This window comes from Panthera uncia, chromosome C2 (genome assembly GCF_023721935.1).
Source record: "Panthera uncia isolate 11264 chromosome C2, Puncia_PCG_1.0, whole genome shotgun sequence".
Classification (NCBI taxonomy): domain Eukaryota; kingdom Metazoa; phylum Chordata; class Mammalia; order Carnivora; family Felidae; genus Panthera; species Panthera uncia.
In genome coordinates, this window is record NC_064810.1 from 105,529,822 (window position 1) to 105,557,505 (window position 27,684).

General features: G+C 34.7%; 1 protein-coding gene across 7 annotated transcripts in view; it reads right to left on the minus strand.

Annotated features, from left to right (window-relative positions):
• LEKR1 (leucine, glutamate and lysine rich 1) overlaps positions 1 to 27,684 on the minus strand; it is a 184,141-nt gene that overhangs the window by 88,806 nt on the left and 67,651 nt on the right. For 6 of the 7 annotated variants that reach the window (XM_049628650.1, XM_049628651.1, XM_049628654.1 and 3 more), the window contains 3 exons: positions 21,273 to 21,392; positions 15,049 to 15,224; positions 6,288 to 6,473 (listed from right to left, as the gene is read on the minus strand). In XM_049628650.1, coding sequence (XP_049484607.1) covers positions 6,288 to 6,473; positions 15,049 to 15,224; positions 21,273 to 21,392 — 482 coding nt within the window. The remainder of the gene's footprint in view (positions 1 to 6,287; positions 6,474 to 15,048; positions 15,225 to 21,272; positions 21,393 to 27,684) is intronic. The other variant, XM_049628653.1, reaches the window with a different exon arrangement.

Below are 27,684 nucleotides of genomic sequence, written 5' to 3' on the forward strand. Positions count from 1 at the left end.
CGAGTTGATGCTCAACCAACTGAGCCACTCAGGTGTCCCTGTCCTTTCCTTCTTATATGACTTCTAAAGCTATACATCTCCCTGAAAACACTTCTTTGGCTGTATTCCCCAAGTTTTGATATATAGTGCTTTTAATATCATTCTCTAGATACTTTACATTCATTATAATTTCTGCTTAAAACCAAAAGTTATTCAGCAGTGTATTTTTTTAAACTGTGAATGAGATAAGGATGCCCACTATTATTATTATATTCAAGATTGTACATGAAGTCCCAGCCAGTACATATGTGTCATGAACCAAGGATTATGAGTGATCCAACTGAAGCCCAATGAAGAAAGAGAGAGAAAAAAAAAAAAAAACAAGAGAAATAAAAATCTAACAAGTTTTCAGGCTAAAGAATGAAGTACCTTTAAAGGAAAAAGAATCAGAGCTGCAGTAACATTTGCAACACTGAAAGCTAGAAGACAGAGCATCCACAGTGTACTGAGAGAAAAGAACTCAAGAATCCTATAATCAGCTGAGATACCATTATAACCATGAAGCTGAGAATTACATTTTGTATTTTTAAGGAATATCTATAGCACTAGATCATGTATTCAACATACAGGAGAGCTCCACAAATTCAAAAAGGTATTATAAGTCACATTATTTAGTCAGAATACTCTCACGTTAAATACATAATAAGAAAGTAACTCCTTCCCCAAATAATTAACTACATACTTAGAAATTCAGAAATATACTCCTAGATAACCCTTTCACCAAAGAAAAAATTAGAAATTACACAGTACTTAGACAGTATTAAAAAGGAGAATAATTCACATTGAATATATGAGACATAGATAAAATTTTACTCATAGGAAAACTCATTCCTTCAAATGCCTCTATCATTAACAAAAAAAAGATGAGAAATAAAAGAACTAAGTATTCCCTTCAGAAGTCTGAAAAATAAAAACAAAAAATAAAAAGAAACTAGGAATAGGAAATTAATAAATATAGAGATGGGAAGTAACGTTATAGAAAATAAAAGTAATAGCATAAAAAATACAAAGGCTAGTTCTTTGAAAAGACTAAAAAATGAAGGCCTTGCAAGCCTGATAAATAATAAAAGATAAACGAAAAATAGACAAGATTAAAAATCAGATATCAGGCCTAATCACAGACAGAGGGAATATTTTAAAATAAGAGTATTGCATTCCATATTATGGGTATAAATTTGAAATCTTAGAGAAAATTGAATAATTTACCATCCAAATATAAAGAATCAAAACTGATGTGAGAAGAGCTGAATATTCAAATAGTCAATTGCCACAGACAACTCTGAAAATACTAAATACCATTCAAAGGTGTACTGAAATCAAAGGAGTTCATAACTGAATTTTACCTAATGATATGTGGTTCAGGTCAAGTTTTATCTAACTTTAAAAAACAGATAATTCATGTGATTAAACCTGTTTATGATGTTCACTTAATTTTAATGCAAAGCTTTGATAAAATTAGTACTTGCTAGTAAAAAAAAACCTTATAAACCAATCTCATTTATTAATATATATGCACAAAATTTACAAATAAAATATATACATGTAGCAAATGATATATTCAAAAAGTAAATGATTCATGGCTTATTCCATGAAAGCAAAGACACTTCAACATCAAGAAATTCAATAATACTAGTCCATTTTACCAGTTGGTTAAAGGGGAAAAAACACTATTATATCAATAGATGCTGAGAGGCACTTAACAAAATCCAACAGCATTTCATTTAAAACATCTAACTAAAATTGGAATATAAGTAAAATAGTTAATTAAAAATAAATATTTACTAAAAACATCAAACATAATTCCAAGTGGCAAAGCACCAAATAATTTCAATTAAAATCAGTAAGTAGATATGGATGTTCAGTGTCATTATTATTTAACAAAGTCTGAGGGGTTCAAATGAATTTCATAAGATATTAACAAGATAAGAAAATAAAATAACAGATATAAACACTGGAAAAAAATAGATGAACTCTTTTTGGGGGGGTATTGAGCAGGTGATACAATTGTAGAACTAGATAATCCAAGAGATACTAGTAAAAAAACTACTAGAATTAATATGAGGATTTTATAAAGTTGATGGATATAAGACAAATACACAAAAATCAATAACCTTTCCTTATTCTATCAACAAATATGAAGATTTCAATTTTCTTCCATTCTTTTAACTAAAACTGTCCTTTTTCCTAAAACACTGAAAACTGATGCTGGACAACTTGAGTTCAGCTTTAGAGAAATTGCCACAAAACTTGTGTATAGACAATCTTTGTGCCTGCTCTATGGGTCAAAATGATCACCAGAGACACTTAAATTACAAACCAGAAAAACTCATCTGATTCCTGCTGCCTGTTCCCACACCATATGAGAATGCTTCAAGCCTGACATCTGAAAATCTTTCACTAGGAGCACTCAAGACCCAGACACTGGGTTTGTAATTTGCTCCAACCATTAACCTATATTTTTCTTTTGTTTCTGTAGAAGTGTCTCTTATTAATTACCTGATTGCTTGCTAAACAAAACAGAGTCTATATCATGGCTAACACCACCTGCTACACGATTAAGGCCTTATGTGACTCTCAAATAGCATTACAATATTAAACACTGAAATAACTCATTCATAAAGCAGTTCTACAAAATAAAACGGTATTAGATGTTTTAACTGCAGCATGGTTGGAACATGTGCCATCATAAACACTGAATGCTATATATATATATTCCAGATTATCACTAAAATGTAACAGGATTGCTAATTGTGCTCAAATTGGCACTTCTTAAAATTTTTTTAATGTTTTATTTAAAAAAAATTTTTAAATGTTTACTTTTGAGAGAGAGAGACGGCGCAGGGGAGGGGCAGAGAGCTAGGGAGTCACAGAATTCAAAGCCGACTCCAGGCTCCCAGCTGCCAGCACAGAGCCTGATGTGGGGCTCGAACTCACAGGCCTATAGATCATGACCTGAGCTGAAGTCGGCAATCTAATCGACTGAACCACCCAAGCGCCCCAATGTTTTATTTATTTTTTGAGAAAGAGAGAGAGGGAAGGTGGAGAAAGAGTAAAACACAGAATCCGAAGTAGACTCCAAGCCCCGAGCTGTCAGCACAGAGCCCAACGCGAGGCTTAAACCCACGAACCGTGAGATCACTACCTGAGCCAAAGCCAGATGCCCAACCGACTGAGCCACCCAGGTGCCCCTCAAATTGCCACTTTAAACAATCTCTCCCTCTCCTTTAATAATTGGTTAAACTCCTGAACTGGAGGATTTTGGTCAACTATCAAAGGTCTCTTTATTGGGCTTCTTTTTCTCATAATAATTTCAATCATGTTTTGCTGTCTTTTAAATGTCTCTCCACCTGGTGCCCAGACTCCCTCAGTGGCATAACTTCAAGTGGACAGATAATCCTTTCTACTCAAGGAGATTCATATATGTTGTCTACCTTGGATTTGGCTGCCTCTGCTTTTAACAATTCCTATAACCCCAAATGATCAATGCCCCTATTCAGCAGCAAAAAGTTACAGAAGATATGACCTTCCACCCTCAGCAACCTTAAAGATTTAAAGGTCAAGTAATTCAGGGGGTAAATGATGAAGAGAACAAAGGTAAGAGAAATGGGGCTAAAATCATCTCTTTACAACTTGCAACCCCCCACTTATAAATTCCTGAGACATGCAGAGTGTGACATTCCTCAAGGAACTCATGGCTACTTTACTGTTGATGTTTCATTAAAGACTAAAAGCAACCTTATCTTAACAACAGCCCTCCAAGATCCTGGAGACCTTGCTTTTTAACATGCTCAAATTCCTTAGAGACTTACCTTATCCCTAACCCCCACTAACTAAAAAGTATATAACCAGTTACTCCTCACAATCCCAGTGCAACTCTTTCTGCCTACTTGTCCTGTCTCTGTGCTATAATAAAAGCACGTTTTGGCACCAAAACAAAAACAAAAACAAAATACCAAGAGACTGAAATAGTGAAAAAAGTCCACTTATAGTAGATGCAAAAACATGACAGTCATCAATTTAACAAGAAGGAAAAAGTAATATAGCCAAATAAAACTAAGAAATCATAATTAAAAACAGAAAAAGTTTAAAGAAATGAAAGGACATACTATAGTCTTGAATGAGAAGACTTTTACAATATTGAGACTTAATATCACTAAAAACGCCAATTCTCCAAAATTTAATATGTAAATATAATGCAATTCCAGCTAGAATCTCTGTTGGGATTAGAATTAAATGAAATTACCTTAACTTCATGTGGAAGAATAACTTCTTGTAAATATAAATATGTAAGAAAAGAATAAAGACTGGAGGAGAAAAACTTTACTAAGTATCAATTAGTCTTTGGATTAGAAGTAAATACAGGATCTTAAAAAATTCAAATTGAAGACTAACTCCTCCACGTATATATTTGAAAAGTAAGAACAGTAGAAAGAGAAAGGATTTACCAGCTGTGAGATTATGCTATTAAGTCACTATATTCAAATGAATATGTATGAATGGTATATCAAATAAATTTGTGGAACAAAAGAGAACACAGTAATCAATGTTAACATATATAAAATTTTAACATATGACAAATAGTTCTATTCAGTGTAAAAGGATGGATTATTTAATATACAATACTGATACAACTGGTTATCCATTTGGAAAGAATAAAACTAATCCCCCATATCTCATACCATATAAAAAATAAATCTTACACGGATTAATGACTTAAATGTAAAAAAAAACCTCAAGAGACTATCTGTACAATTTAAGAATGTTTTAACCAAAACTAACCAAAAATAATACAAGACATATCATTTGATCACATCAAAATGAAAAATTTTGGTAGTAAAATTTACCATAAAAAGTCAACAAATTATACATTAGAAAAAAACCGAATATAGATTATAATTACTACATTATACAAACTGCTCTTAAAAATTATCAAGGAAAATTCCAATAATGCAATAGAAAATTGGCAAAATCTATAAATAGCTAATTCACAGAAGGGAAAATTAAAATATTTGATATCTGCTCCAACTTCACGTAATGAGTCCTTATTTTCCATCCCAGCACCACTTTCTCTCCAGATTTCCTAGTCTGTGGTGTGCTCCCATCATTAAATACTCTCAAGAAAAGAGGTTCAGAGTCCTCTGTGACTTCCTTCTCTCCCTGTCTACTTAGCCAGATGTCCACCTCTCTAATCCTGGGTAGTCTGCTCAGTCTTGATTCTATCTTGGTTTTCCCATTGTAGCCACGGAGATGACCAAGGAGACACAGTGCGATGAGCACGAGTCTTAGAATCTGAACTCTTTCACTCCCTACCATTTACCAGCTATGTGAAAACAGGCTTGTTACCTTTCTAGGCTTTGATTGTCTTCTCTGCAAGATGGGATAATTATACCTGTTTTTCATGATCCCTGTGGCAATTGACAGAAGTAATTTACATACAGTGCATATTAGGACCCAAAAAATGTAGTTCCCTTCCTATTTCAGTTTGTTACAGTTAGTCTAGGGCCTGGGTTATCAGCAAAGATATTTTTTAAATGGCTACCTAGCTCCAATTTCTTGATTATTTGGAACACCCCCAATCATTGTAATAACTTAATTTTGCTAAAACACTGCTTGTATTAGAGCATTCTCCTTGAATGAAAATTGATTACGAATTTTCAAGGATTCCTACTGCCTTTAGGGAAAAGTACAAATTCCATTGTCTTAGTGCCAAGACACTCATTCCTCTGAGGTAGAAATTTAAAACCTTTGCCCATAGTGCCCCAAACACAGGGTTTTTTTAAATTTTTTTTTAACATTTATTTATTTTTGAGACAGAGAGAGATAGCATGAACCGGGGAGGGTCAGAGAAAGAGGGAGACACAGAATCTGAAATAGGCTCTGTCAGCACAGAGCCGACGCGGGGCTTGAACCCACCGACCACGAGATCATGACCTGAGCCGAAGTCGGACGCTTAACCGACTGAGCCACCCAGGCGCCCCACCAAACACAGTTTTTAATTTTTCCTTGGGAAAATGAAGGAATATATTCACTTAAGTGTGAATGGCATTCATTCTCAATGGCAGAATCAGAAGGGATGATAGTAAATATTGATCACAGACACAGTTATTGACTTAGTTACTAGTAATTAGCCGTATTTGCAACACTAATTAAAACAAGATTTTGTTGTGATTATAAAATAAATCAAAATGTAAATACTTCTTTGTTATGGCCAGTTGCTAACAACAGCAAATAAAATCATTCTCTTTTACCTAGTACTTCTTTTTCCAAGTCATGGCATCTGGTTTGCAAGTTTACTTCCTGTTGTTTGGATGTCTGAATCTGCTGAGACCTCAGTATGGCTGCATCTGACAACAATTTCAGATTTTTCATTTCCTCTTCAAGGCACATCTTATTTCTCTGGGACACTGTCAAACTTTTCTTTAGTATCTCTATTTCTGTATAGAAAAGTCAAAGTTTGCAAATAGACAAAATTGAATCATAAATCATTTCCCTGTAGAATGATTATTTTCTTCTAGACAATCAATAGTTGAAAGTCAAGATAACTTTTCTGTCAGTAGAATGACACCTAACCAAAAAATTTAAATTTAGTAGTTATTCTGAAAAAGAAAGAAGGATTGCATTGCTAAATGATGCATGAAAAGTTTTAGTAGGTTAGCCTTTAAATTGTATTAAATGGCAATCCATCTTGCTTTTTAAATGCTCACATAAATGAATAACACAATATCTGCATAATGTTCTGAGTTTTATTGAAATTAAATTGTTTTCTTGGCAACATGATTCAGAAAAGTACATTTAAATGTGCTAGCGTGAGCTGGTTGGGTGGCATTTCTAGGAGAGTAATTAGGGTACATTCTATACAAATTATGAAGAAAGACAGTAGGGGTGGAGAGGAATAAAAGGATTCAGTGTCTAAAACTAATAAATTTATGGGCAGAAAGTATTAGTTAATAGAGCTTAATGATTCTAATAATACTTTGTCCACTCAAAATGAGACCAGAATTTTATCATAGCAATCACTTGTCATTATTCTATCTACTTAGATTAAGTTTAATAAAAATATGCCTTCACAGCATTATGTAGATTTAAATGTGCTAATTTTATATAATTTTGTGAGAAATGCATGGAACATATTATCCTTCAGAATAATCATCAAGCTCTCCCTTAAGCAGTCTCTTCAGCACTGTCTTAAATCACCACTAAAATATAAAAATACACACACAATAATGATAAAATACTATAAAATTTGTACAACCGCAATTAATTTGAATTGATGAGGAGGTGATCTATGTGAAAATCTGGACAGTCTGCTTTTCCAGATCGTTCACTTGGCATCCCCTTTCTTGTTTAGCTTATCCTGGGCCATGTGATAGGTGTAGCATGTGATTGGGGATCAGAAGAGACTGGCTTGGTCTTGGGGGCACCACAGCACCAGATAGGCTAGTGAAGACCTGAAGCAAAGAGCCAGAAGACAGACATGGCATCAGAGGCAATAGGGCTGGTAAGTGGTTAAAGGAGAAGTAAAGTGGTTGGCTAGACAGAGCACAGAGAAGAGAACATGCCTTAAAGGATGGTGAAGAATAGAATTAGGAATGTGGTCCAAGGAGAGAAAGTAAAATGTCTTTCTGTGGGTGATGAGTATGTCCGAAAGAAAATGTGACCGTTAAGACAGATTTAGGGGTGACCACAAGGAGTCTGGCACCTACTTCACTTCTAATTGTTGCTCAAAATGGAAAACCTGGAGAAATAAATTGGCAGGGACCAAGTAAGTGAGGTTCTACTATATTCAAACAATTACTTAAATGGGAATATTTTTCCTAAGAATAACTATGTGCTTCTAAATACTTACGGATATGCACCCATTTGTGTAAAGAAAACTGCTAACACACTAGTGTGTAAAATTTTAAAAGAATAGAGTTTAAAAAATATGGAGGTTGCAGTTTTTCTTTAGGCCCAATTTTTCTCTAGTATTTCTGTATCCATAAAGGTGGCTCCTTCTGCTGAATAAACTGTATCATATCCTAATCATATCTGTGTTTAAGTCAGAATGACAGTGCAGAGGAATCCACACATGCTGTCACCTATTTTTCATTTGCCAGAATGATGCTGCTTAGGTTAGCAGGATGACTCTGTAAGCGTACACTACTATCTGTCTCTAAAATAACTACTCATGTCAACATGACTTTCTATCTGACATTAGAAGAATAAGAATCTGCAATACAAATTCAGTTGTGAAATATATTCTAATACATGGAAAAGTACAGCAAGATTTCCAAACTAATAGGAGCTATATTTCTAATGTGAAATTAGAAGACCAAAACTCAATGAAGGGGAATTAACTCACCCTCGACAAGTGACACATTCCCTGTACCTACGGCAATCCTGATGTCAAATATTGGGTCCTACCTTCATCATTCTACAGCATCATATCTTTCAGTCACGTGTTCCAATTTGGAGTTCAGAAGTTATGATTTCCACCACGTTAACCTATTCTGGTTGTTGTACCCACCTTGGTTTCCCTTATCTCAGCACCCCCTATGAAGAAGGTCCTTCTAACTTCATTCATTTGGCTTGCTATTGCTCATATGCTACCATGGCCTGGCAATCTTTTCTGACCCAATCTGGAAGTGACCTGGATCTTCCTAGAACTCATACCAATTTACACCATTTTTACTGCACTGATAATATGTATACATGTGATCTATTATTGGACTGTAAGTTACTTAGGCCAGAGATCATATATTAGTCATTTTTTATTCCACCCACAATTTTTACCATGATGTCCTAGAAATAACAGGAGCTCAATACATACCTACCAAATGAGTAAAGGCTTTATTGAGCAAAACTTCTAAATAGTTCCTGATATACTAATTGAATACAGTATCCTGAATATTTTTTGTCTTATCTTGCCCTTTACTTCAGAGGCAAGCATTTTGAGTCACAAATTCTTTTTTTTTTGTTTTTTTTTTTTTTTTTTAAATTTTTTTTTTTTTCAACGTTTTTTATTTTATTTTTGGGACAGAGAGAGACAGAGCATGAACTGGGGAGGGGCAGAGAGAGAGGGAGACACAGAATCGGAAACAGGCTCCAGGCTCCGAGCCATCAGCCCAGAGCCTGACGCGGGGCTCGAACTCACGGACCGCGAGATCGTGACCTGGCTGAAGTCGGACGCTTAACCGACTGCGCCACCCAGGCGCCCCTAGTCACAAATTCTTTAATGTCAGCCTAGGTAAGGTAGTAAAAACAAGCAGCTAACATTTTTAATAGGATGAGAAAATAGGCCTATTTCATCCCTAATTTCTTCAATTTTATGAAAATGTGTGGACTACATTTCCAAGCCTAATTTGGAACTTGAATTTTAAAAATTCAGGAGCTATCCAATAGTTATTTTGAGAGTGGAAACAAACTGATTCTACATTTAAAATAATCTACCTTGGCAAAAATATTTTTTCCTGAAATTTCTCTTATTAAAATAGGTATGCTCTACTTTAATAAAACCTAATCTATGCTAGCTCTCTCTCTCTCTCTCAAAAAACAAATAAACCTCAAAAAAACTTAAAAAAAAAATGGGTGCCTGGGTGGTTTAGTCAGTTGAGCGTCCGACTTCAGCTCAGGTCATGATCTCACAGACTGAGTTCGAGCCCCGCATTGGGCTCTGTGCTGACAGCTCAGAGCCTGGAGTCTGCTTTGGGTTCTGTGTCTCCCTCTCTGCCCCTCCCCCCTTGCACTCTGTCTCTCTCTCTCTATCAAAAAATAAATAAACCTCAAAAAAAATTTTTTTAAAGTAATACAAGAAAAAAAACTCCTAATCTATGAATATTTGAGCTTAAAAACATTGATTATATAAAGCGATAGCCACTCATTAGAGGGGTAGGAAATATTTTACTCATATCCGCTATTCAATAATCAACATACTTGTCAGCAAGAAAATATTAAGCAAAGCCTTTTCTAGGAATGTTGTTTCTGTTCTGGACTTTGATTTTAAGCCTAAATTTTAATGTGCAAAACTTTTAAAGTATCTCAAATAATGTCGTGAATTTGTATGGGGTTCACTATATTTATGAGTTTGCTAGGGCTGCTGTAACAAAGTAGCAGAGACCGGGTAGCTTAAGGGACAGAGATTGATTTTTTCACAATTCTGGAGGCTAAGAAGTCTGAGATTAAGGTATCAGCTAGGTTGGTTTCTTTCAAGGGCCATGAAGGACAGATCTGTTCCAGGCCTCTCTACTTGGCTTATAAAAGGCCATCTTCTTCCTGTGTCTTCAAGACTCTTTCTTCTGTATGTTTCTGTTTCCTCTGTTTTTATAAGGAACACCAATCATATTAGATTAGAGCCCACCCATTTAAATGTATTTCTTTAAGAACCCTAGGGGCGCCTAGGTGGCTCAGTCGGTTGGGAGTCCGACTTCGGCTCAGGTCATGATCTCACAGTTGGTGGGTTCGAGCCCCACGTCGGGCTCTGTGCTGATAGCTCAGAGCCTGGAGCCTGCTTCAAATTCTGTGTCTCCTCTTCTGTCTGCCCCTCCCATGCTCATGCTCTGTCTCGCTCTGTCTCTCAATAATAATAAAATAATAAAATTTTCTCAATAAAAAAAAATTTAAAAAAAAGAACCCTCACTCCAAATACAGATATATTCTGAGGTGCTGGGGATTGGAACTTTAACATATGAATAGGGGGGTGCAGTGACATAATTCAGCCAATAACATATTTTAGAACATTTACTGGCATTTACATTGTGATTATAAATATGGAAAAAAATAGATGAGCATGTGTTGGACTAGAAGATAAAATGGGAAAATGAAAACAACTATGTTAGGATAAAGGAATTAGGGTTTGTCTTACTTCTTATAAAAATGTTTCCATTGTTCTTTTTATATCAACTTTTCTAGTTTAACTTTTTTTTCCATTTATTTTCATTTCATTTATTTTCATTTCATTTTCATTTATTTCATTATTTTTGAGAAACAGAGAGAGCACAAGTGGGGAGGGGCAGACAGAGAAGGAGACAGAATCCAAAGCAGGCTCCAGGCTCTGAGCTGTCAGCACAGAGCCCAACGCAGGGCTTGAACTCACAGACTGTGAGATCATGACCTGAGCCAAAGTCAGACAGTTAACCGACTGAGCCACCCAGGAGTCCTTTATATCAACTTTTCAATTGAAGAACTGTGTCATGCAGAATCAACTCACACCCTAAGAATATATCCACATAGATCATAAATAAAAGCTGGTATTAAAAAAGTATTTGTCATTTAAAATGTTTATAATATTGTCAAAGTTTATAGCTAATACAGCTTTTTTTAGCCGTTAGAATAAGTATCATATAATGCTAGCTAATGTAAATACAATTATTAGTATTAATCTTACATAATTTCTTTATCTTAATAAGATTTTTCTGTTGTTCTTAGTCCTATTAGCTTAATCATATGGACTTAAAATTATGTCTCTAGGAAATCTTTACAATTTTAGACATTCTAATAGATGTGTAGTAGTATTTCATTACTGTTATAATTTGCATTTCCCTAATTGGGTAATGTTGAACAATTTTTCATATGCTTTATTATTCCATCTGCATAACCTCTATGGTGAAATTTTTGCTCACATATTTTGCCCATTTCCTAATTAAACTGTTTATTTAAAATGTAGAGTCTTGAGAGTTTTTCATCTATTCCAGATAAAACTCCTTTGTGTGGTCCACAAATACTTTCTCCTAAGCTGTAATTTGTCTTTTCATCCTCTTGACAGGGTCTTTCACAGAATAAAAGTTCTTAATTTTGTTGAGGTTCTTATTTACCAAGTTTTCCTTTTATGTATCATGCTTTTAGTTCAAGTCTGAGAATCCTAAGTCCCAAAGATTTTCTAGTTTTCTATTTTCAATTTAGGTCTATGATCCATTATGAATTAATTTTTGCATAAGGTGCAAGGTTTTGGTCAAGGTTCTTTTTATTTATTTTTATGCCTATGGATAACCAGTTACTCCAGTCACTCCATTGCCTCCATTATTATTTTCAGTTTGTTAAAAAAAAACAATAAAAAGTCTAGCCTATCTTGCTCACCCTTGTCAAAAATCAGTTCTGCATATTTACATGGGTCTACATTTTTATATATATTTAATATATTAGCTATATATTAATAAAAATATTTAAACTATAAGAGCATTAATTTTGCTCCCTTATTTAAGGGTACTAGCCTGACACAATGAACACTTCTTTAGGATATATGTATGGACATATGTTTTCATGGCAGGGAGAGCACATAAATACCAAAGAAGAATTTCAGGGTCATTGGGTAGGTGTATCTTTAGTTTTGTTAAACAACAACAACAACAACTGTCAGATCTTTTTTCAAAGTGGTTGTAGCATTTTATACTCTCACCAATTTGCATAAGAATTCCAGTTGCTTTTCTTCCTAACATTTGCTGTTGTCAATCTTTTTCATTTTAACAAGTATAGTGGGTATGTACTGTTGACATTTGCATTTCCCTTTTGACCAATAATGTTCAGCACTTTTTCATGTCATGTTGGTCAATTGTATAGGTTTCCTTGTAAAGTGTCTGCTCAAATCTTTTAGCCATTGTTGACTGGATTGTTTGTCCTTTCATTACTGACTTGTTGGTGCTCTTTATGTAATCCAGGCAGCAATTCTTTGTTTTTCAAACGTTTTTTTAAAAAATATTTTCTCTGTCTGTGGCTTACCTATTCATTTTCTTAATAGCATCTCTTGATGAACAGAAATTTTTAATTTTGATAGTCTAACACATCAATTTTTGGGTCTTTTTCCATCCAAGAAAACTTCATTTACTACCAATTCATGAAGATATTTTCCTCTATTTCTTCTTTGATAGTTTTAGCTTTTATATTTAGTTCTATGATTTATCTTGAATTAGCTTCATGTACAATGTAATGTAGGACTTGAGGTATATTTTCCCATATGGGTATTCTACTGTTCTAGCACAATTTGTTGAAAGACTTTCTTGTTTCCCATTTGATTGTTTTGGCACATTTGTGAAAAGTGAAATAATCATACAAACAGGGATCATTTACCAGGCTATTGTTCCATGTATCTATTGATGATCCATATGCCATAATACATAATAAATCTTAGAGACAGATGATAGTAATTCTCCATTGTTTGGATACTTTTAAAAGAGTTATTTTTTTAGTTTATTTATTACCTCTGTAGCTTTATCATTTTGTATTTATTTTTTAGTGGTTGCTCTATGAATTATACATCATTTTTACATCCTTTTAGAGTCCTGGGATTCTGTTCATCTTTTTTCAATGTTATTTAGTTTTCTTCTTCAAAATGAATGAAGTTCGCTGATTCTTTTTTCTATAATCACAATATGCTATAGAAGTCCATCCAGTAAATTTTTATTTCAGATACTATATTTTTCTAATCTTGACTATCCAATTTTTAATAGTTTCTTGCTGAGATAGTCTATCTCTTTTCATTCATTACTAGCTTATTTTCTTTTATGTCATTGAACATAGTTAACAGCTAATTTGAAATCCTGGTTAGTTAATTATATCATCTGGATCAACTCAGCATTGGTCTCTGTTGTCTGTTCTCTTGAGTATGATCCATGCTTTCCTGTTTCTTCCCAGTTCAAGGAATTGGGGATTGCATCTTGAACATTGGGGATGTTATGCTAAGGAGACCTTGAATTCTGTTATATTCCTCCAAAGGGTAGTGATTTTTGGTATTGTTTTATTTTAATAAGCAGCTAACTTGTCTGAACTCAAACTGTAAAATATGTCTACCCTTGGGTGACAGCTAAAATATCAGTTATTTCGGCCTTTGGTGGGCTGTTTAAAGTCTTCCCTGTGCACGTGCATTGTAGAAGTAGGACAGAGATTTGGAAAAAGCTTATATGCAAACTCTGAACTCTCCCTCGCTGATTATCTCTTTTCTGGGATATTCTCTTATTTCTCAGAGGCTGCCTTGATCTATGTCCTCCAGTCTTCAAGCCAAAAAGACTATAGATTTCTTCAGAGTTTTAGCTTCCCTGCGTAGAACACACTATACTCTGCCCTCAACCTATTAGCCTTAAACAAACAAAAATAAAAACAAAACCCCAGGGAATTCACCCAGTGCCATTTTCTTCTTTTACTTAAAAAAAAATAGGCTTTAAAAAATATCAGTTTTAGGCTCATAGGAAAATTAAGCAGGAAGTACAGAGATTCCCATATAACTTCTGCCTGCACACATGCATAGCCTCTCCCATCATCAACATCCTACACCAGAGTGAGACATTTCTTAAAATCAATAAACCTACACTCACACATCACAAACACCCCCAAATCCTTAGTTTATATTAGGATTCACTCTTGGTGCTTACATTCTGAGCTTTGACAAATGTATAATGACATGTGTCCACCATTTTAGTATCATACAAAGTATTTTGATTGCCTTAAAAATCCTTTGTGCCCAATCTATTCATCCTTCTCCCCCCCCCCCCCCCCCCCCCCCCCCGGCAAACAAAGACTTTTTTTTACTATATCCATAGTTTTGCCCTTTTCAGAATATCATTTAGTTGGAATCATATAGTATGTAGCCTTTCAGTCTGGCTTCTTTCACTTAGTAATATGCTTTTTTTCAATTTTTGGACATTCTCTCTGCTATGTGCTTGATTTTGGTCACTCTCCAGGTGTTTTTAGGTAGTTACTTTGTCTAGAAATTATCAGTTATCTATGGAAGGCTGATTCAACATGAGATACTCAGCCATTAACAGAAAAAAAAGTTTAAAAAGTCAAATTGGCACACTTAACAGTAATAAACAGACTTCTGGTCACAGCTTTAGATAGATGTGTCATGGTTAATTTCAGATCAGCCTACAATTATTGAATTTCAGGGTTCAAATAGGTCATAATGGCCACCTAGTTTACCAACAAACAATAATTTTAAAAGTTAGTCATACGTCCCATCACATCAAATATCATTATTTCATTACTTATTATGTATGATATACCAAAAGGAAAAAGATGATTACATTCTAAATATACATAACAAACCTGTCAAGGCTGTTTCACTTATGGATTTAATTTGTAGAAAAACTTCTCCTTTCAGTGAAGTCCAGTTTTGAAAATTGTCATATACTTCATTTTTAATACTGGTTAGCTCCCTTTTAGTAAAAGTAAGTAATGAAAGAGTCTTATTCCACAAATATTTGTACTCCACCAATCTTTGACTGTAAAATAGTTTTAAAAATTAGGATTTTAAAAGTAGCAAGCATAATAACAAATATTTCTTTGAAAAAATGGTTTTCTTTGAAAAATGGTTTGAAAATGACCATATAATCTACTGTCTAAATGGAGACCATTTTGAAAGTAAAAGGAGGTGATATCTGTATTTTGCTGAGATGACAGATATAAACTAGGAATATCCCAGGAACACTGAAGTATATGGTCAGCCCAACTCATTTTCATTATATTATTTCAACTATAAAGAAATAGAGCTAATTTTTTCATACATATTTATTCTACTAACCTTTTAAATTAATTCAAGAGAACAGTGGAGAAAATTAGGTCACAGTGACTTAATCATAGACCAAAATGGGAATCTCAGATTCTTAGACAGTATTCTTGCTACATACCATGCTTCTCCAGACAGTGTAAAACCCAAGGTAATAATAAAGAATACCTTTTAAAGTGAATGATGTAGTGCTTTTGCTTCATCAAGTGACACAGTTCAAAGAAATCACACATTTTTTGCAATCTCAGTGATTTATTACTTCAGATGTCCTGCCTATAATTTACCCAATAATTAGACAAGATCTGAAAGTTATCAGCAAAATAAATAAGTAAGTAAGTAAGTAAGTAATGACTGAAGCCATGGAAGTGTATAATTGGTTAATATATATCTTCCTGAATAGACTAGATCTATGATGCAGAGACTATATCTGTCTTATTCATCACAGTTTCCCAAGCACCTAGCATAGTACCTATCACATAGTATATGCTTAAATACTGACAAATAAATGAATGAGTAAAAATAATAGATCACCCAGTTGGAGGACCGAAGAAGTGAGAAATGCTGGGAATAAAACACTGGATAACATTAACATTTATAGGACTACAGCAGAAAAGAATCCCTCAAAAAAAGACCAGGGAGCCAAAAGAATAATATCAGAAATTCAGGAAATAGGAAATGTAAACAAAAAATAGTGGTCAGTGTTTAAAGCCTCAGTTAAAGGCTGAACAGAGTCCACTGTATCTGGTATTAAGGAGGCCTCTGAAGATCTGAGAGAGAGGCATTAGGTAGGAAAGGACAGAGTAGTAAAGCAGAAGTGATACTAGCAGTCAAGAACCTTGACTTAAATAGCAAGGAGAGGAAGAGGAAAATGCAGAGTAGAATGGTTTGTTGAGAAAGGAGACACCTGAATGTGCACACAGCTGAGCAACAATACGAGCAGTCAGAGGCTAAAAACACAGACAAGAGATACAGTCAATTTCTTGTGCAAAGTCCTAGAAAGGCCAGATACAGGCCAGGGGCTAAAAGATTAGCCTTTGCCAGGAAAAAGGGTGATGACATTCTATATGGTAACTAATGTCCACTTGAGTGACCAGAAGCCACAGAGGATACCTCAAACAGCATGCAGAGCTAGGAGCTAAGAGAGATGCTAATTTCAAAAAGCAGAGAAAGAGTCCAAATAGATCACTAAATCAAGGGGGCCAAAAGTGAGGATGAGAAGTCTGAATGTGGAACCAGAAACTGGTGGTAAGAAAGGGAGATCAGAGCTATGAACTAAGTCAAGGTCAAGGGGCTAATGGTTTTGGTGTAAGGCAGCTGCCGGGAATAAACCATGTACAAAGGGGTCAGGGTATAGAAGGATATTTAACAGGAAAAAAGACTGGATGTGGATTCAGGTGCTTCTTTAGGGAGAAAGGCAAGAAATAGAAAATTCAAGCTTGTTAGCCAAGACCAGATCCATGCTTTGTGGAGCCTAAATCTTATACTATTAGTGGTGAGTGAGAGGAAGACTTTCTTGGAAAAAAAAAAAAAGAGGAACACAAAAATGTCCACAAAATTAGGTTTAAAAGTGTGTGCTTATCTATAGAATGAGAAAAATCATTACAAATGAAAATTGTAAAGTTGATAAATTCCACCAATATCACAAAATACAGGAAAATAATGTAACTTGCTAATAGGAACGGCTCCACAATATTTTTTTTGCTTGTAATTTTTGTCCACATGTTCTTCAACCACTTCTGCATATGAGAACCATTTTATAATAATGCATTATGTGGAGAGAATATAAAAATTATATAGCCTTTCATCTAACATGGCCATTAGTTTTTTATTATTGGTAGTTTCAAAATATTCTTTCAGCTTTACGATTCATTATTGATAACACTGTGTAAATATTACACATTGTCCAATTTGGAAAAACACTTATCTAGTTTTCTTATATGATTATAAGAATTGGAGCATTTCAAGTTTTCTTGGAAAATGACTAGACTTAAATTGTCTTTGAAATGATGAAACTCATAAAACAGTTTATCTTAAATGTCCTTGAAGTGGTGTGATTTTTATGTTGTATTCAGTGATGTTAGTAGCTTTTGTAAATTGGCAAAACATTTAAATCTTTCTCCAATGTATTTAAATAATTTACTCTATTTCATTGAATGGATTATTTCATAATCCAAGAGCTTTTTTTGAAAATATATCTTTCTCAGGCAAGGGAATTAAGAGCAAAAGTGAATTACTGGGACCTTATGAAGATCAAAAGCTTCTGCACAGCAAAGGAAACAACCAACAAAACTAAAAGGCAACCAACGGAATGGGAAAAGATATTTGCAAATGACACATCGGACAAAGGGCTAGTATCCAAAATCTATAAAGAGCTCATCAAACTCCACACCCGAAAAACAAATAACCCAGTGAAGAAATGGGCAGAAAACATGAATAGACACTTCTCTAAAGAAGACATCCGGATGGCCAACAGGCACATGAAAAGATGTTCAACGTCGCTCCTTATCAGGGAAATACAAATCAAAACCACACTCAGATATCACCTCACGCCAGTCAGAGTGGCCAAAATGAAGAAATCAGGAGACTATAGATGCTGGAGAGGATGTGGAGAAACAGGAACCCTCTTGCACTGTTGGTGGGAATGCAAATTGGTGCAGCCGCTCTGGAAAGTGTGGAGGTTCCTCAGAAAATTAAAAATAGACCTACCCTATGACCCAGCAATAGCACTGCTAGGAATTTATCCAAGGGATACAGGAGTACTGATGCATAGGGGCACCTGTACCCCAATGTTTATAGCGGCACTCTCAACAATAGCCAAATTATGGAAAGAGCCTAAATGTCCATCAACTGATGAATGGAGAAAGAAATTGTGGTTTATATACACAATGGAATACTACGTGGCAATGAGAAAAAATGAAATATGGCCTTTTGTAGCAACGTGGATGGAACTGGAGAGTGTGATGCTGAGTGAAATAAGCCATACAGAGAAAGACAGATACCATATGGTTTCACTCTTATGTGGATCCTGAGAAACATAACAGAAACCCATGGGGGAGGGGAAGGAAAAAAAAAAAAAAAAAGAGGTTAGAGTGGGAGAGAGCCAAAGCATAAGAGACTGTTAAAAACTGAGAACAAATTGAGGGTTGATGGGGGGTGGGAGGGAGGGCAGGGTGGGTGATGGGTATTGAGGAGGGCACCTTTTGGGATGAGCACTGGGTGTTGTATGGAAACCAATTTGACAGTAAATTTCATATATTAAAAAATAAAAAATTAAAAAAAAAAAAAAGAAAATATATCTTTCTCTTAATGAATTCACTTGTAATATAATCTGAAAAAAGAGTTATAATTTTCTATGCTAGAATAGTTTATATTGCTTAAATTGATATTTATTGTTTTTATTCCATTAATTTTTAAAAATTCATACACAACCAAATTTTTAGTTTGCAATCCTTACTTGTATTATTGAAGCATTCTACAATGTTTTCCCAAATGTCAGTTATAATCGTGTATTCCCAACTCAATTTTCCCTTACTCAGATTCCACAAATGCTTGTGACTACTCCAATGGCATAGCAACATCAGAAGTTTAAGAGAGGGGAAACCAGTGCCTGGGTGGCTCCATGGGTTAAGCATCCAATTTCGGCTCAGGTCATGATCTCATGGTTTATGGGTTTGAGCCCCACATTGGGCTCTGTGCTGACAGCTCGGAGCCTGGAGCCTGCTTCAGATTCGGTGTCTCCCTCTCTTCCCCTCCCTCACGCACACTCTGTCTCTCTGTCTCTGTCTCTCTCTCAAAAATAAACAAACATTAAAGAAAGAGGAAACCAGACTAGAAAAAGAAAGAATATTAATCAGTTACAATTAAACCATCTTACTTCTGCTAGACAATAAATAGTACAAATATGCCTCAGTTTTGTCAATAATTTACAATGCTACAAATCACATGCAAAATGTGAATAGTGAAAATTGACCATATCAGTCCATAATATCCTGAAGCAGCATTAATTATTTAAGCTAGTCCTGGTCTACTTTTTTTAAATTTTTTAAATGTTTATTTATTTTTGAGAGAGAGCACGAGCATGAGCACGAGCAGGGAAGGGTCAGAGAGGATCTGAAGCAGGCTCCAGGCTCTGAGCTGTCAGCACAGAGCCTGATGCAGGGCTCAAAATCACAGACCGTGAGATCATGACGTGAGCTGAAGTCAGACACTTAACTTACTGAGCCACCCAGGCACCCCACGGTCTAATGTTTTTTTAAATGTTTATTTATTCTTGAAAGATAGAGACAGAGCATGAGCAGGGGAGGGGCAGAGAGAGAGAGAGGGGGACACAGAATCCAAAGCAGGCTCCAGGCCCTGAGCTGTCAGCACAGAGCTGGACAAGGGCTCAAATGAACTGACCACAAGATCATGACCTGGGCCCAAGTTGGACACCTAACCGACTGAGCCACCCAGGTGCCCCTAGTCCTGGTTTAACCTTAAAATTTAACCAATCCTACCACTCATGATGGCATTAATGGATGAAACAAATGGGACTTCCTTAACAGACCTGAGCCAAAGCTATTGGAAAAGCCAAGCTTGAACACCAGTGGGGATGATCAAAGTGGAGAACTGAAATCACCTGCTGGTTCAATACCAGATTTCTAGGAAAGGGCAAGGATTTCTGATGATAAAAACTATCATCTGTTTTATGAGTAGACTCCTTCATTCATTCAAAAATTATTTATTGAGCATCAGTTATGTGCAAGGCATTTATGAAAGGTACTTGGCCAACAGGTGATCACCAGCTAGTATATTAAAAACTTGTTAGCCTAGGAAATTTCTTTTAAGTTTATTTATTTCTTTCTGAGAGAGCAGAGAGAGAGAGAAGTGCAGAGAGAGAAGGAGAGAGAGAATCCCAAGCAGGCTCCGCACTGTCAGCACAGAGCCCAATGTGGAGCTCGATCTCATGAACCATGAGATCATGACCTGAGCCAAAATCAAGAGTTGGACACTTATGTGACTGAACCACCCAGGCACCCCACCCAGGCAATATTTTTAACAGAACAATGTTTCTGGCAACAACTAGTAGATTGGAAAAAAAGGAAAAGAAAAAGAAAAGAAAAGAAAGAAACCTAACATTCAAAATATTCATCCAACATATTTTTTTTAAGTCACCCAGAATCCGTGTCTATTTGTAATGCTCATTTAACTATTTCCCTTTTCTAGCAGCTAAATTACTCAGTTTTGAAAAGAGTCATTTTTTTCTGATATTCTCAATAATTTAATTCCAATTTTATTTAAAAAAAATGAACTTCCTTGTTGCTGTAGAACACTGGGGTTTTTACCTTCAGGTATGATAAACCCTCCAAAGATGATATAAAAGCAGAATTAACACCATTTTTGTTGGAGATTTCTAAATTTAGAAGGTCTATTACTATCATTTAGAAATGTACCCTATTCTATGACTTTTTGTATCACTGGACTATCTGGCAGGGAATCAAATACACCAAGAAATACTCATCAAGAGAGAAATGAATTAGCTAATATTCTTTCATTCTAAATGTTACTGCAAAATAAAAGCAAGGTGTTTGCCTGATTTAAATGTTATTGGTAAAACTATTCAGTTGAAATAATGATTTAAAAAGAAAATAAGTAAAGTTGTTTTGTTTCAACCACACTGAATATAGAAACTATATTACTAAAACGTGTTTGAATGTTTATAAAGTTAGTTTTAAATGTACTTTTTCAATCTTCATGATTTTCAATTCTTTAAAGATAATCTTACCTGAATGCTTGTGATTGTCTCTGTTTAATATTTAATTCATGTTGCAAATGACTCAATTCTTTCTGTACTCTCTGAAATTCATTTTGTTGACTTTTTAACTGCATACTTACATCCCAAATTCTAAAAATATAAACAAAAAACATCCATTACAAGTTTAAATAATCCTTCATGAGAGCTTTATTAAATTAAAATTTAAATACACTTTTAATAAAAATAAATTCTAAAAAACTATGCACCTTTATATATGCTAAATGAATGTACAGAAAAAGTATGGAGAGACACAAATCAAACACCATTAACACTGGGAAGGAGAGTGGAACCAATTGGCAGGGGAAAGGCAAGGAAGGGCACTGAAGGGAGGCAAAACTTTTTCTCTGTATCTTTTGTATTGTTCAAATTTTTACAACAAACATTTTTTTACTTGAATTGCTAATTAAAATATAACTTAAAAACATCAATTTAATTTTTATTAAAGTAATATGTGTATGTAATTTCAAATGTCAAATATTACTAAAAGAGTTGTAAGAAAAAAAACAGAAATCATTTTCTTTTACCTCAATTCCCACTGCCCAAAACAACTTTCAACGTTTTTCCTGATTCCTCTAGTATTTACTTCTATATTACTAAATGACATGCTTATATTATTATTCCTTAATATTTCAGTATAGATATTACCTAGTAAATTACAAATTACAGTTAAGATCTGATTCTGCTACATATAACTGAGACCTGAATATGATAGCTTAAATATACAAGAGTATATTATATCGCATAAAACAAATGTATTATTAGCCAATCTAATGCTGATGTAATAGCTTTATAGAGTCATCAGGTCCCCAGGATACTTCCAACTCTCTGGTCTACTATCTTTGGTATATGTCTTTTATTTTCATTGACCATGATAATGGCAGAAACTGCAACAATTCTTTTCCCATTCCAGACTAGCAACAAGAGGAGAATAATGGCTCACTCTGTCTCTTATAAGGAAACTTCCTAGAAGTACCACTAACTACTTCTGCTGAACTTAGACACATGGCTGTACCTACTGTAAGTAAAGCTGGGAAACGTAGCCTTTTAATTGGAAAGATTAGCTCCCAGGTATATCCACAGTTCTATTACTAACAGAGAAGGAAGAATGGTGTTATAGTAGGTAGCTAGCAGTCTCTATCACAATCCTAGTAAGAACTGACCCTCCTCCACATACCTATACTCTTAAACGTACAAACACACCACCCTCCCCATCTTACCCTCCCAGTTAAGTTACATCAGTCTTTTTATTCAGTATTTACATTATTCTTCACTAGTGAGCTATCTGTTATGTTATGATCACATTTCTTTTCTTGTACAACTTTTTGGTGTCCCTGGATTGAAAACCCATCTCCTTTTCTTCTTAGTTTTCTGTATACCTATCTTTGATACATCTTCCAAATCTGACAGAGGTCTAATTCTGCTTTCTCGGTATCTTCAGACACAGCGGAAAACTCTTCCATATCATTTCTTTTCCAGGAAACATCCTTCCCAGAGCTCTCTATTCCCATGCTCCTGTCTGGGTATTCTCCAGTTTGACTAAACAACTGTCACCCTGTGACTTGCCTTTCTTACCATTTCAGGAACTGTCCTTAGCTCTCTTTCATGTCTGTACCCTGTACCCTGGCTCTAAAGTCTTCCTCCTTCTTGGTGTTCTCCTTTTGGTGGAATAAATCCTCCAGGAGTTTGTTTTTTGTTTTTGTTTGTTTTTTGTTTTTTGTTTTGTACGTGAGAGGTAATTTTAAGAACTTGAATATGTGAAAATGTATTATATCTCAGACTGGACAGTTTAGCTAAATATAGAATCATAGATGAGAAAAAATATTCTTCATCTGAAAATTAGGGCACTTTTCCTCTGTTTCCTAACATATGGTGCTGTTTCTGAAAAGTCCAATGCCGGTCTAATTTCTACTTCTTTGTATGATACATGGTAGGTTCTCCTCACTCTGCCCCTGCCCTGGTTCAGAAGCTTTAAGATTTTTCTCTTTTCACTTAGTATTCTTAAATTTCATCACAATATATTATTGTATCAGTCTTTTGTCATTCTCTTTGCTGGGCACATGATATTTTGAAAACTGGTGTTCTTTAGTTCCAGGAATTTTACCCTAAGGAAAATGATTCTTTCCCCTTCATTTTCTATGTTTTTTTTTTTTTTTCTTTTCTTTTCTGGAACATCTTTCTGTTTAGATGTGGGACCTTCTGAAGAGATTTTCTAATTTTCTTAAATTTTTGCCATCTTACTACTTTGGACATTTTGTTTATCTTCCATCCTGTCTACAAAATTTTTAATTTCTGTTAAATTTTAATTACCAAGAATTCTTTCTTATTCTTCAAAAGTCTACAAGAATTCTTTCTTGTTCTTATTTCATGATTACAATTTCTTTTCTTATTTTTTGAAGGTATCAATTACTGTGTGTTTTACCGTTTATTTTTTATTTTTTTAATTTATTATTTTTGAGAAAGAGAGAGAGTGTGAGCAGGTGAGGGGAAGAGGGAGAGAGGGAGACACAGAATCTGAAACAGGCTCCAGGCTCTGAGCTGTCAGCACAGAGCCCAATGCAGGGCTTGAACTCACAAACTGTGAGATCATGACCTGAGCTGAAGTTGGATGATTAACCAACTAAGCCACCCAGGGACCCCAATTATGGTGTATTTTAAAGTTTTCTTCAGCTTACTTCATAGCTTCTGTTCCTCTGGCTTTTTAAATTTTTTCTTTGTTTTGCTTCCCTTCTTTCACATTTGAAGCCTTCCTTACAAGTCTGGAGATCCTTTGTTATCTATTCATATTTACAAATGAGGACAATTGGTCCCATTTCTATAAGTTACTAATGATGGAGAAAAGAGGGAGTGGCTTTTCTAGATAAAAGAGAAGTAACAAAAGTGACAATCAAATGTGACATGTAAACCTTGTGTAGAACCAGATTCAAACAAATAAACTACAATTTTTTTTTAATATTGAGGAAATTTGATTATGAACTGGGAATTAGAAAATACTGAGGAACTATTGCTAATTTGGGAATAATAATACTGTTGTTGTATAAGAAAATGGCATATCACACTGAAGTAAATGGAGGTGAAACTAGCATGCAGTCTTGGATTTTCCTTAAATTGCTTCAACAACAAAAAAAAAAAAATGGGACAGATGAAACACATAAGACAAAATTGTGGTAATTTTTGAATCTGTGTTAATGTATATTATACTATTTTCACCTAGAAAAAAAAAAAACTAACAAACGAGGCAGTGAAATTCTGTCTTAAGGTTCTGTGGTGTGTGCAGGAATTATTAAATGATGGCCTTCAACTGTGCGGAGATCACATGGGGAATTAGCTATTTTGCTAGTACCTATGCCATCTGCCAGAGTCAGGGCAAGGTAATTAAAAGCCTTTGAGGAGACAGAGTGGGAGAGAGGTTCTGAAAGCCTAAATGCACTTTTAAAATATTTTTCATAAATTCTCCTATTTTCAGCCTCACTTTGTACCCTGACAAGTATTTCTCTTGGCATACTGAGAGAAAGAAATTAGCCAAGTGTTTTCAGGAGTCACATCTAAAAAAATAAATAAATAAATAAAAATTAAAGAAATGTAGAAAATAAAAGGTTAGAAAAATATATACCAGATGCTTTAAAAATGACAAAAGATATATATTAATATTAATAACTACTAATAAAGGGAACAACCTTAAGTTTTGATAAAAGTCTAATCCACCAAGAAAAATAATAATCATGAACTTTTACATACCCAAAATATAAAGAAATATCTGTTAAAAATCAAATGAGAATAAATTACTAATCATAATGGGAGGTAGGAACACATTTCTCACAGGAATGGAATGGTCACAATGACATGAAAAATAGTAAAGATATTGAGGCTATGAATAACAATTAATAAACCTGATGCACGGATATAATTAGAGGATATATCTAATAATCATTCTTCCAAATATGTGGTATAATCACAAAAACTGACCACGTAATCAGCCATGATTGAAATTTTAATATATTCTTTTTTTCATTTTTATTTATTTATTTTAATTTACATCCCTCCCTCCCTTCCTTCCTTCCTTTTCTTTTCTTTTTAAAAAAATTACATCCAAGGTAGTTAGCATATAGGGCAATCATGATTTCAGGAGTAGAATCCAATGATTCATCCCCTACATATAACACCCAGTGCTCATCCCAACAAGTGTCTTCTTTAATGCCCCTTGCCAATTTAGCCATCCCCCAACCAAAACCCCTCCAGCAACCCTTAGTTTGTCCTCTATATTTAAGAGTCTCTTATGTTTTGTCCTCCTCCCTGTTTTTATATTATTTTTGCTTCTCTTCCCTCATGTTCATCTGTTTTATATCTTAAATTCCACATATGCGTGAAGTCATATGATATTTGCCTTTTTCTGACTTAGCATAATACACTCTAGTGCCATCCACATTGTTGCAAATGGCAAGATTTCATTCTTTTTGATTGCCGAGTAGTACTCCACTGGATATGTATGTATGTATGTGTATACATATATATATACACACTACATCTTTAACCATTCATCTGTCGATGGACATTTGGGCTCTTTCCATACTTAGGCTATTGTTGATAACACTGCTGTAAACATTGGGGTGCATGTGCCTTTTCCAATCAGCACTTTTGTATCCTTTGGATAAATATCTAGTAGTGCAATTGCTGGGTCATAGGGTAGTTCTATTTTTAATTTTTTGAGGAACCTCCATACTGTTTCCCAGAGTGGCTTCACCAGTTTGCATTCTCACCAGGAGTGCAAAAGAGTTTCCCTTTCTCTGCATCCTTGCCAACATCTGTTATTGCCTGGGTGGTTAATTTTAGCCATTCTGACTGGTGTGAGGTGGTATCTCATTGTAGTTTTGATTTCTATTTCCCTGATGACAAGTGATGTTGAGCATTTTTTCATGTGGTCCCAATAGTTCATTTTTGCTTTTGTTTCCCTTGGCCCTGGAGACGTGTTGAGTAAGAAGTTGCTGTGGCTGAAGTCAAAGAGGTTTTTGCCTGCTTTCTCCTGTAAGATTTTGATGGCTTCCTGTCTTACGTTTAGGTCTTTCATCTATTTTGAGTTTATTTTTTTGTATGGTGTAAGCAACTGGTCCAGGTTCATGTCATTGTCCAGTTTTCCCAACACCATTTGCTGAAGAGCCTGTCTTTATTCCATTGGATATTCTTTCCTGCTTTGTCAAAGATTAGTTGGCCATACATTTATGGGTCCATTTCTAGGTTTCCTATTCTGTTCCATTGATCTAAGTGTCTGTTTTTGTGCCAGTACCATACTGTCTTGATGATTACAGCTTTGTAACACAGCTTGAAATCCAGGATTGTGATGCCTTTGGTTTTCTTTTTCACCATTGCTTTGGTTATTCATGGTCTTTTCTGGTTCCATACAAATTTTAGGATTGCTTGTTCTAGCTCTGTGAAGAATACTGGTGATATTTTGATAGGGATTGCAAAATTTTAATATGTTCTTAAAAAGAAAATCATATACCCACATTCATTGTCTACAGTAAAATTACACAAAACATTTACAACAAAAAGTCCACTAAAAATCTACATATATGGAAACTTAAACATACATCTAATGAACTTTGAGTCAAAAAGGAAGTAAAAATAAAAATTATCAACTATTTAGAAACAAATGATAATGCATTTATTAAAAAAAACCAATGAATGGGCATTCTGAATGTCATGATCTAAGAGGAAGTATAAATGACAAAAAAAAATTTATTCTCAGAAATAAGGGTACCCCAGTAGCAATAAGCATACCCAATTCTTACATCTTGGTTTCTAAATACTATTTCCAACAAAATAAACCAAAGCATCTTAGAGAACTGGTTGATTCCAGGGGTGAGGCAGGTAAAATCTAAGGTGAGCCTAGAATATTTTGTGGTGCCAGAAAGTAAGGAAGAGCTCAAGGAAGATAGGACACGTTGAAAGGGCACAGGTGCCACCTGACAGCTCCTAATAACCAAAACTGGAACCGCTGATAAACAAAAAGAATAACTATAGTATTTGAGTATAACCCACAAAGTAAAAATGAATGATTACATACTGATACTAATAAGTAACTGAATAAATAAATGGAAGAGAAGGAACAGTCCTTCCCTCACAAAGAAATTCCAATTAATAAATGTAGAAGGAATAAGAAAAGTATTTACAACAAAATATGTATAATTGCAAAGGGAAAAATAATAATTTTACAATGGAGGAACCTGGCAAACCCCACCTTAGCCAAGTGATCAAGGTAAACATCATCTGTAAGAAGACATATTAACATCATGATACACTAATAAGGACATATCACTTCTGTGGTATTCTTGCGAAAAAAGAATAATCTCAACAAAATTATGAGTAAACAGACAAACCCAAATTAAGG